Source organism: Salvelinus namaycush, chromosome 8 (genome assembly GCF_016432855.1).
Source record: "Salvelinus namaycush isolate Seneca chromosome 8, SaNama_1.0, whole genome shotgun sequence".
Classification (NCBI taxonomy): Eukaryota; Metazoa; Chordata; class Actinopteri; order Salmoniformes; family Salmonidae; genus Salvelinus; species Salvelinus namaycush.
In genome coordinates, this window is record NC_052314.1 from 34380962 (window position 1) to 34393146 (window position 12185).

Consider the following 12185-nt stretch of genomic DNA (forward strand, 5'->3'; position numbering starts at 1 on the left):
CCCTCAGCAGGAAGATAAGGGAGAGGGGAGAGAATGTGTAAATTGATTTGAAGGTCGATTGTCTATGAATAATTTATGACTGGGGAGAGGAGGAACAATGTTCACTTTGTAGTGGCTTTCTAGAGAGAGAGAGAGGTGGAGATTTAAAGAGCTGAAGAGAAGGAGACATGGAAAGAGAAGACAGACAAGGTGACTGGGAGTGACAGAGTGTCCAGGAGGGAGATCAGGAGATGATAGAGGAGAGGTGGAGAGTGTGAGCGAGGAAAAGACAGAGAGAGAAGAGAGGTGGTTGTTTCTAATGGCTTCCTAGCAAAGTATGGTCCAGCCCAACACACACAACACTGTAATCTTTAATCCTACCCCCTTTAACACACACACACACACACACACACACACACACACACACACACACACACACACACACACACACACACACACACACACACACACACACACACACACACACACACACTCATACACACACTCATTGGCCACTCCAGTATTCAGCTGTGGCCTTGGGCATCAGAGCATGGAACTATTGAAAACAAGGGTAGCCAATGCTGCAATCAATTTCACACCCTACTCTCTCGCTCTCTGTCTTTATCCTCGCCTCCATCTCTCTTTCTCTGGCTTTTCTCCTCCACTTCCTCCATCTCTCTCTCTCTCTCGTCCTTTCTCCCAAAACTCATCATTTATATTTCTCTCACAGTTTCTCTCTGCTGTTGACTGTTTACTGAAAAACACTCAAGGTGAAAAATGTGTCGATGTGTCCTTGAGGGGCATCTAAGATTTGAAAACATTCGGGGCTTAGTTCAAAGCCAGTAGGGGGGTCTGGGGGGCATTCTCCCCCTGCCAAAAAAAGAAGGAATTTCAACAGCTAAATGCATGAATTTGGTGCACTTTTAGATATACATTGAGAGATTAGAACATTGAGAGATTAGACACCTTCCCACCTGCCACAGCAGACACTGCCAGTACTCAATTATAGTTGCTACTGTGGTTCTCTCTACTCTGGAACACTCTGTACTCTGGAACACATACATCTACAGTGTATTGCCAAAAACCACTCAACAACTTCAAACATATAGACTCTGACCTGTCCAATGAGCCAAACTGATTTTAAAAATCCCACAGTACCCAAACACCCTCTCTAACAAACACACACACACCCACACACTGTGCAGTAATTAGAATCCATAGAGCAGCTTTCAGTGTTAGTCTATTGCGTGCTCACCCCTCCTCTGCCTCTCTCCATCGCTTTTGTCTGTGTCATTTGTTGCTGTCTTTCTTGTCTGCCCTCTTCTGTTGCTGTATTTTAGTATTCTGTGTTGCTGTCTCTTGTCTACCATCCTCTCTCGTCCTGCCCTGGTTTTAAAAAGTGTAAAAGTAAACAATTGTTTTACTAGTTAATTCACAGGCTTTTTCCTCCTCACCTGGAAATTCTTCGTAAACCATGTTTTACTTTTTCACTGTCTGTATTTCACCTCTTATTATTTGTGCAAATAAATAAAACGAATTAGAATCTATAGAGCATCTTAAAGTAATACAGTCTACTGTGTGCTCATTCCACCTCTGTTCTTCTCCATCTACCCTCTTCTGTCACTTTCTCTGGGTCTTGTCTGTTGCTGTCTCAGGTTCTTGTTTGTTAATGTCTCCTTATCTATCCTTTACTGTTATGGCTTGTTCTATTCTTCTGGTGTCTCTCGCCATCATATCCTATTCTTCTGTTGCTGTCTCTGTGTCTAGTCTGGTGTTTCTCTCCATCATCTACTCTTCTGTTGCTGTCTCTGTGTCTAGTCTGGTGTTTCTCTCCATCATCTACTCTTCTGTTGCTGTCTCTGTGTCTAGTCTGGTGTTTCTCTCCATCATCTACTCTTCTGTTTCTGTATCTGTGTCTTCTCTTGTGTGTCTTTAGTTTTGCAATCCAAAACAGTTAAGGGGATACTGGGGTAGCGTAATTTGTTTTGGGCCTGTGTCTGGGTCACTTAAATGATCCTCTTCCCTACCAGTTGCCCCTGGCTGCTGCTGTTCTAAGTGCTCTACTGGCCTGCTGTTCTCATCTGTCCTCCTCCCTGGCTCATCTGAAAGGTAGCAAGGTAGAGGTGCAACATGTCATTAGTTAGTTGTAAAGGGCACTTCCTGATTTTGCATCGTTTTAGGTTTGGTTCATTAATAAATGCTAGCGGCCTGCCTGAATTCAAATGTGAGTTGGTTTCGGGGTGTGGTTTGATGTGGGTGTCTTGTGTGTGTGTTCGCAGGTGGGAAGAGTTAGAGTTATTTAGCCAATTAGCTTCAGTCAGCTGGTGTACGACCTGACTTTAGATAGCCTATCTACGGGGCTAGTTAGGGACCTTCAATAAATTACACAATGTAAATGAGACAATATTTTCATGTTGCACACCTTTTATATTTTCTCATTAAATGCTTTCAATATTTGTCTATGAATTTCTACAATTTATATTTGGTTTGAGGTTTTTAAGTCATTGAAATTTGGAGCTATTTGAATTTTAACATATAGTCCCATGTACATTGTGTAATTTACCAATGGTCCCTAAATAGCCCCATATCGATATCCAAAGTCAACCACAAATTTACCACAGGCAATAGGATCAGGTCGCATGCAGCTGCACTCCGAATAGATGATTACTTGTGTAATGCCAGCTGTGGGCATGTGGGCAGGAATTACATAAACCCTACCTTCATTTACGTTGTGATGCAGTCACGACCACAAGCCTCACAAAACTCAGGTTTGGTTGAGACTGACTTTATGACCAAAAATATTCTGTTTACACTTTTTAGTCAATTTTGACAGTAGAATAAATGTTTCTGACTCACGTCGATGCCAAACAGGCTGTTTTCTAATTGAGAAGTTGTTTTTTAGGAGAAGTCGCTCTTTAAAGTTACTGACACGACCAGGGCAATTCAACTAAAGAAACATTGAATTGTCCGCATAACATGGCAGATAAGTATCTGCATAGCCCCTAGGCTATATGAATATAAAGAGACATGAGCCCCAAAAAAATGATCTGTAGAATGGACTAAGTTATAAGACCTCTGTGATTCATTTCATTTTGTGATGTATATATACACATGATATACAGTACGTGGAGTACACAAGTGTAATGAAATGCTTACTTGCAGGTTAACCTTGCAGACAATGCAACAACAATAGAAAAAGTAAGTTAAAAAAAAGTGAATAAAAAGAGTAATAAAAGTAAAAGCTCAATGAAATAAATAATTTCATAAATTTAATGGACAGTTTATTTTTACAAATAGTTACATATCCTATATGGAAATAACAGACATGAGCCAAGCATGTTTACCTGTAGAATGGAATAGTTTTAAAGACCTCTATGATTCATTTAATTTTGTCAGTTCTACCACCTCAACATTGCTAATTTTAAACATGGTTAAATATCTAGTTGTAGTAAAGTTCAGCTTCAGTCCACAGGGGGCACTGTGTAACTGTCAGAAGATATGTGCTTGAGTCAGAAAAATGTTCTCTCATCTCTTCGGTCTAGCCAGCCAGTAGCTACCGAAGTGGCTAGCCAGCTACAGAATCAAAACCCATCAAATACACTCGCTGGAAATAAACACTTTTCCTAAAATCATGACTTATATCAACATCCTTAGTTTGCTCTTTCACTAAATATACTGTTAACTAACTCTGACGGATACCCAATAGCTTAAGGATACTGAGCGCTAATGCTAGTTTACTAGCATTTATTAGCTACCACTAATTAGCTAACGTAAACTCACCCCATTCCGTACAAATGTGCGCAACCGCAACATTCATAGGAGGCTACAAAGAAAACTAATGGGACTGTAGCGACTGTGTTGACTTCAAAATCGGGGGTGTGAACTACGTTTCTATTCAAGCGTTGATCGACATGGTAATGGCTGTATAGTATTGGAGAAAAGTTGAAAAAAACTGACCCTCCGTTACATTGTGACGTGTCATGTCGTAACGTACAGCACGCATAAAGCAACTATTTCTGTCTTACAATCTCTCTCCACCAGGTGTAGCACTTCTCTCATCGTTTAAAAACAAGAAATGGACAGTGACGGGGGTAAGGGGGGGGATACCTAGTCATTTTTTTGCGTCATCATTGCATGCGATCATCATTCTCAAAGCCGCTGTTTACTTCTTAGATCACTTTAGCACCGCCCTAAAAACCCGATTCAAATTCGACACAAACCTTCAAATAGGTATGTAATGACACATTATATAAACTCTTTATAGTGTTTTATTTACATTTTAGAGGCGATAAGGTGATAAGTTGGACAGATCGAGTGAAAAAAAGCAATTTTCCCACACAACATCTCTCCTTCTCATTATCACGCATTAGTTTCGCTTCCCCACCTGCCATTTTTTTAAAGACCCGACAGAGCTCATTGCCTTGTTGAATTATGCAGAAACGGGCAGCGTGGGGGTCATGTAATTGATTCTGTTGGAAAGGGGAGAAATTGTGCTTTACAATGGTATTGACATTACAGTATTACGTTTTTGGGGCGCTAAAATAAGGTCAATTGTACGGACCAAGGCGATGTACAAAAGTGAGTGAGTTTACGTTAACTCTGCTGCTGCTGCACTTTGACTTTCTGTCTGTTCTGCCCTCTCCACCTCATTCACTGTTGCCTCAACCAACTCAACCTGTTCGTTTGTTTTGCCACTCTTTCGGAAGAAGTTCCGAATAGCCATATTTTCTGCTATGCTGCAGACTCTTGACTGAGTGACGGACGTTTTGCTGAGTGATGACATTGGCATCGAACCGCTGGTGCTGTAGGGTTGGGGGAGAGGTCAAGGGACGTGAGTGGTCCACTGCATTGTGAAATCTCAACCAATCCTAGCAGGCACCGCGTCACTCCAGGGGCTTCTTGCAGTGGCTGCTACTGCCTAGCGCAATACAGTGGGGCAAAAAAGTATTTAGTCATCCACCAATTGTGCAAGTTCTCCCACTTAAAAAGATGAGAGAGGCCTGTAATTTTCATCATAGGTACACTTCAACTATGACAGACAAAATGAGAAAAAAAATCCAGAAAATCACATTGTAGGATTTTTTATGAATTTATTTGCAAATTATGGTGGAAAATAAGTATTTGGTCAATAACAAAAGTTTATCTCAATACTTTGTTATATACCCTTTGTTGGCAATGATAGAGGTCAAACATTTTCTGTAAGTCTTCACAAGGTTTTCACACACTGTTGCTGGTATTTTGGCCCATTCCTCCATGCAGATCTCCTCTAGAGCAGTGATGTTTTGGGGCTGTTGCTGGGCAACACAGACTTTCAACTCCCTCCAAAGATTTTCTATGGGGTTGAGATCTGGAGACTGGCTAGGCCACTCCAGGACCTTGAAATGCTTCTTACGAAGCCACTCCTTCGTTGCCCGGGCGGTGTGTTTGGGATCATTGTCATGCTGAAAGACCCAGCCACGTTTCATCTTCAATGCCCTTGCTGATGGAAGGAGGTTTTCACTCAAAATCTCACGATGCATGGCCCCATTCATTCTGTCCTTTACACGGATCAGTCGTCCTGGTCCCTTTGCAGAAAAACAGCCCCAAAGCATGATGTTTCCACCCCCATGCTTCACAGTAGGTATGGTGTTCTTTGGATGCAACTCAGCATTCTTTGTCCTCCAAACACGACGAGTTGAGTTTTTACCAAAAAGTTCTATTTTGGTTTCATCTGACCATATGACATTCTCCCAATCTTCTTCTGGATCATCCAAATGCTCTCTAGCAAACTTCAGACGGGCCTGGACATGTACTGGCTTAAGCAGGGGGACACGTCTGGCACTGCAGGATTTGAGTCCCTGGCGGCGTAGTGTGTTACTGATGGTAGGCTTTGTTACTTTGGTCCCAGCTCTGCAGCTGCAGGTCTGCAGGTCATTCACTAGGTCCCCCCGTGTGGTTCTGGGATTTTTGCTCACCGTTCTTGTGATCATTTTGACCCCACGGGGTGAGATCTTGCGTGGAGCCCCAGATCGAGGGAGATTATCAGTGGTCTTGTATGTCTTCCATTTCCTAATAATTGCTCCCACAGTTGATTTCTTCAAACCAAGCTGCTTACCTATTGCAGATTCAGTCTTCCCAGCCTGGTGCAGGTCTACAATTTTGTTTCTGGTGTCCTTTGACAGCTCTTTGGTCTTGGCCATAGTGGAGTTTGGAGTGTGACTGTTTGAGGTTGTGGACAGGTGTCTTTTATACTGATAACAAGTTCAAACAGGTGCCATTAATACAGGTAACGAGTGGAGGACAGAGGAGCCTCTTAAAGAAGAAGTTACAGGTCTGTGAGAGCCAGAAATCTTGCTTGTTTGTAGGTGACCAAATACTTATTTTCCACCATAATTTGCAAATAAATTCATAAAAAATCCTACAATGTGATTTTCTGTTTTTTTTTTCTCATTTTGTCTGTCATAGTTGAAGTGTACCTATGATGAAAATTACAGGCCTCTCTCATCTTTTTAAGTGGGAGAACTTGCACAATTGGTGGCTGACTAAATACTTTTTTGCCCTACTGTATATTGTATTTTTTGTTATATACTGTATAGCGCAAGTGATGTGTGGTTATGGTAACTCATATTAGACCATCAAAAGGTTCAGTGCTGGGTCAAAAACATCCGGCGCTTTAGCACTTAAACCTAAATTGCTCCAGGGGTGCCGTACTACTATAGCTGACCCTGTAAAATAACACATTTCACTGCACCTATCTGGTGAATGTGACAGTAAAACATTGTATTATTATCATATATTGCATTACAACAACCCATAACAATACGCTTCAACAATATTTTATTACAATACCACGATTAGCTTTCTTGCCAGTCTCCTGAGCAGCAGGTCCAGATGTTGCAGTCATGTCTTCTGTGTGACTGACTGCAGCACCAGTTCACCTGTACAGAGCAGCAGTTTCACACCCTGGTCCCGGATCTGTTTGTGCTGTCCTGCCAACTCCCATGGTCATTGTCACGCCACAGGAGTTGGGGAAGAGAGCACAAGCAGATCTGCGACCAGGCTAGGGAGTTTCACTCCTGTCTCCGACTGTTCTGTTCTGTTCCAACCACTAACTCGTCTATGGAAAAGTTGAAATGCCGTGTTGAACTGCCTCACTGTGTGTGTGTCTGCGTCACGACTTTGTCAGGATTTAGTTTGGACACGACACTCTTTCTCATCAGTCACTTCAGAAACACACCTGACAGCTCCTTGTCGCTCTGTTCCTGCTGCCAGATGGAATAATGAACTTACTCTCCCCCTCCCTTCCCTCTCTCAGGACCTCTCCGTTCAGGTGGAACACAGGTACTAAGGAGAGGATGCTGATCAAGGTGACAGACAGAGAACCCAGCTTCCTCTCTCACCAGGGGAATGGTTACTCCCCCTGCGACCCCCCCACCCTCACCCCAGTCCCTGCACCCGGCACCGGCACAGCCTCCCGTACCCGCCGATCCTCTGGAGGTTCCGCCCCTGACGGCTCTCCCATCCTCTATGTTGACCGCCACCAGTCGCCCTTCCTAAAACGGACGGAGCTCGGGGGCGGAGGAACAGGGACCCACCGGCGCTCGTCAGCTGACTCACAGCCCTCTTCCCCCCGCTATGCCTATGAATCCCCCCTCTACGAGGAGCCCCCCTCGGAGGTAGGACACTCCAGCAACACAGTTACAGAAACACATTCATAAAACACCTTAAAACAGTTAGCTAGCTTATGTCTTGTGATTTGACTGTGTTCTACCTGCCTTTTCCCTGTATCCGCATGTATCTGTTCTGTTTCGTCCGGTCTTTGGATTCATTTTAATTGCACTTCGATTTAAATACACTAAGATTTGACTTTACTTGCACTTTTATGTTAATGTACTTTTTAATATAAGTTCACTTGTCCTTGACTGTAGGACACAAATGTATTGTTATTATTATTATTATAGTACCAGCCCCCGCCCATCTACGAGGAACCTCCCACAGATGGGATGCGCCACCTGGGCTCTGACTCCTCCTCCTTGCTGTACGGCACAGGGAAGTCCCCCACCCGGGGAAATCCCTCCTCGGGGACGCCCCTCTACCACTCGCCCAAACAGAGCCACTCCCCCTATGGTCAGCTGGTGTTGACCAGACAGAAGTGTCCAGAGAAGACACAGAGTCTGGAGTACAGCCCTGCAGGGAAGGAGTACGTCAAACAGCTGGTCTATGTGGAACAGGTAGGTAGTCCGAAGGTTAGAGAGATGGACCAGCAACTGGAGTGTTGCTTGTTAAAATCCCATGTCTGACAGGGAAAAGTGTGGTTGGGGGTGTGATGGTAACTGGAGAGTTGCTGGCATCAGTCGGACATTTGTGTACATTGGACAATAAAGTCATCTTCCTCTTCTTCCTCCACCTCCAGTCCTCCTCCAGTCCGCGTTTTAAGACGTCCGACCGGCTCCTTCGCTACGGGACCTCCACGGCCACACCCTCCTCCACGGGGGGCTATGGGGGCTCCTACGGGGGATCCTACACCCTCCAACACAGCCAGAGTCTGATCCGGGACCCCCGGCTGCTGCTGGATTACGGGGGCGGGGAGGGGGGCGAAGGAGGGGGCCAGAGGCTGCTCTACGAGGACTCTATGTCCTGGAGCTCCAGTCAGCACCACTCCCTCTCCCTCTCTGGGTCTACAGGAGGAGGGGGCTTCTCGCCCGGTGGCAACCGCAAACGCAAGACCCGGAAGCCCTCCCTGCCTCAGGAGCTGGGGAGTTGTGGAGGAGGGGGTGGTGGGGTGGACCGGGAGGAAGGGCCAATGTCGGGGACCCTGTCGGAGGCGGTGATGAACCAGGCCAGGCTGGCGTGGGAGGCCCAGCAGGTGATGAAGCAGAGGAGCAGTTGGGACTCTGCCCCGGGGGGAGGGGGATCGGCTGGGGGCTGTGCCCAGGGAGGTGTGTCTAAAGACGGGTACGAGAGCGACGGTGCGGTGCCCCTCCCCCTGCCAGGCCCGGTGGTGAGGGCGTTTAGTGAGGACGAGGCGTTGGCACAGAGCGACGGGCACCACGGGCATTACCACTGGAAACGCAGCACCTTCGACAGACTGGGCTTCCCTCGGGCACTGCTGGAGAAGAGCCTGTCTGTACAGACCAACCTGGCCTCGCCTGAGCCCTTCTTACACCCCTCACAGGTATACGCAGTACACACACACACACACACAGTCTATCACTGCACTGCCGACTCTAGCATTTATATTCTATGTCGCCGTAGGTTTGTGTGTGTGTGCGCGCATGCGCACACTTGACTGTGTGGGGCCTCGCTGCAGACTCTAGCTCATCTTCTCTGTAACAGAGACATGCCCTGGCTGCCGTAGGACCATGAATGTTTCATAATGTGCAGAATCAGATAATTATTTGAAGAGCCAGAGCTCAGATGGATTTATGTAATATCAATACTGCTGCTACTACCACATACCTACCAGGCAAACACACACACACACAGACACACACAGCCCAACACATGCACATAAATACATTGACATACCAGGCCATAAACAAAGACACACAGACCCATGCCACATTCTCCAACACCTTTTCGTTGTGCTGCTGAGACAGAGCGACAGCAGGTCTGCTTTAAGGTGTCAAGAGAGATCGGAGCCATGCTAGAGAGGGATGGGAGGCTGTGGGGAACTACAAGCCAGAATTTATTCTGCTTCACATATGCAGCCCTCCCTCCCTCTCTCATCCCTCCAATTATCCATTCTCTTTCTCTCTCTCTCTCTCTCTCTCTCTCTCTCTCTCTCTCTCTCTCTCTCTCTCTCTCTCTCTCTCTCTCTGTCTCTCTCTCTCTCTCACCACACACCCTTGTTGTAACACACACTCACACACACACAAACACACACACTCACTTTTTTGCCCTATGACAATAACTTATTTGCATCTTGGTGCAAACTGCTGTCACATAAGAGACATCTGCCCCTATCAAAACCATCGGAGAGAGGGAGAGGGAGAGAGTAGTGGGGGGTAGGAGTGAGAGAGGGGAATAGGCAGTTGGAGAGAGGGAGAGGGAGGGAGAGAGAGAGAGTAGTGGGGGGTAGGAGTGAGAGAGGGGAATAGGCAGTTGGAGAGAGGGAGAGGGAGAGAGAGAGAGTAGTGGGGGGTAGGAGTGAGAGAGGGGAATAGGCAGTTGGAGAGAGGGAGAGAGAGGGAGTGGGAGAGAGTAGTGGGGGGTAGGAGTGAGAGAGGGGAATAGGCAATTGGAGAGAGGGAGAGACGCAGGGGGTAGTGGAAGATAGCAGGCCTGAAAGTGCTTACAAAGAAAGAAATTGCTCTGAACACAGGATAGCAGCACTCAAACTCAGAACAGAGGGAAAGAAAGAAAAACGTTAAAAGGGCGAGAGCGATGACTGAAGAAAGAGAGAGAGATGGAAAAAATATATATATGTAGAGAGAGATGGAAAAAATATATATATATGTAGAGAGAGAGATGGAAAAAATATATATATATGTAGAGAGAGATGGAAAAAATATATATATATGTAGAGAGAGAGATGGAAAAAAATATATATATGTAGAGAGAGAGATGGAAAAAAATATATATATATGTAGAGAGAGAGATGTAAAAAATATATATATATGTAGAGAGAGAGATGGAAAAAATATATATATATGTAGAGAGAGAGATGGAAAAAAAGATATATAGAGAGAGAGATGAATATATATAAAGAGAGAGATGTAAAAAGAGATCCTAAAAAGTTGACCGGGACAGTTCTAGCAGGGCAGAAATTTTACGAACTGACTTGTTGGGAAGGTGGCATCCTATGACGATGCCACGTTGAAAGTCACTGAGCTCTTGAGTAAGGCCTTTCTACTGCCAATGGTTGTCTATGAAGATTGCATGGCTGCGTGCTCACTTTTATACAAGTGTCAGCAACGGGTGTGGCTGAAATAGCTGAATCCACTCATTTGAAGGGGTGTCCACATACGAATGTATATATAGTGTATACTGACGCCACACACACACACACTTTCCCACTCAGCACATACGCTACTGCTACTGTCTACTATCTATCACTTTACCCCTACTATATGTAGATACAGTGCCTTCAGAACATATTCACACCTTTTGACTTTTCCCACATTTTGTTGTGTTACAGACGGAATTTAAAATGGATTAAATTGAGCTTTTTTGTCACTGGCCTACACGCAATACCCCATAATGTCAAAGTGGAATTATGTTTTTCAAAACATTTACAAACTATTTAAAAGTGAAAAGCTGAAATGCCTTAAATGCCTTAAGTGCCTTAAGTTAATAAGTATTCCTATAACCTCACACTCAACGTCAACAAAACAAAGGAGATGATTGTGGACTTCAGGAAACAGCAGAGGGAGCACCCCCCTATCCACATCGACGGGACAGTAGTGGAGAAGGTGGAAAGTTTTAAGTTCCTCGGTGTACACATCACAGACAAACTGAATTGGTCCACCCACACAGACAGCGTTGTGAAGAAGGCGCAGCAGCGCCTCTTCAACCTCAGGAGGCTGAAGAAATTCGGCTTGTCACCAAAAGCACTCACAAACTTCTACAGATGCACAATCGAGAGCATCCTGTCGGGCTGTATCACCGCCTGGTACGGCAACTGCTCCGCCCACAACCGTAAGGCTCTCCAGAGGGTAGTGAGGTCTGCACAACGCATCACCGGGGGCAAACTACCTGCCCTCCAGGACACCTATACCACCCGATGTCACAGGAAGGCCATAAAGATCATCAAGGACAACAACCACCCAAGCCACTGCCTGTTCACCCCGCTATCATCCAGAAGGCGAGGTCAGTACAGGTGCATCAAAGCAGGGACCGAGAGACTGAAAAACAGCTTCTATCTCAAGGCCATCAGACTGTTAAACAGCCACCACTAACATTTAGTGGCCGCTGCCAACATACTGACTCAACTCCAGCCACTTTAATAATGGGAATTGATGGAAATGATGTAAAAATGTACCACTAGCCACTTTAAACAATGCCACTTAATATAATGTTTACATACCCTACATTACTCATCGCATATGTATATGTATATACTGTACTCTATATCATCTACTGCATCTTGCCATCTTTATGTAATACATGTATCACTAGCCACTTTAAACTATGCCACTTTATGTTTACATACCCTACATTACTCATCTCATATGTATATACTGTACTCTATACCATCTACTGCATCTTGCCTATGCCGTTCTGTA

The 12185-nt window shown here is 45.1% G+C and overlaps 1 protein-coding gene across 1 annotated transcript in view; it reads left to right on the forward strand.

Annotated features, from left to right (window-relative positions):
• Positions 1 to 12185, forward strand: part of LOC120052629 (rho GTPase-activating protein 39-like) — a 160471-nt gene that overhangs the window by 114211 nt on the left and 34075 nt on the right. Inside the window, exons 3-5 of the mRNA XM_038999656.1 lie at positions 7274 to 7634; positions 7920 to 8189; positions 8372 to 9133. Of these exons, the coding sequence (XP_038855584.1) occupies positions 7274 to 7634; positions 7920 to 8189; positions 8372 to 9133 (1393 nt within the window). The remainder of the gene's footprint in view (positions 1 to 7273; positions 7635 to 7919; positions 8190 to 8371; positions 9134 to 12185) is intronic.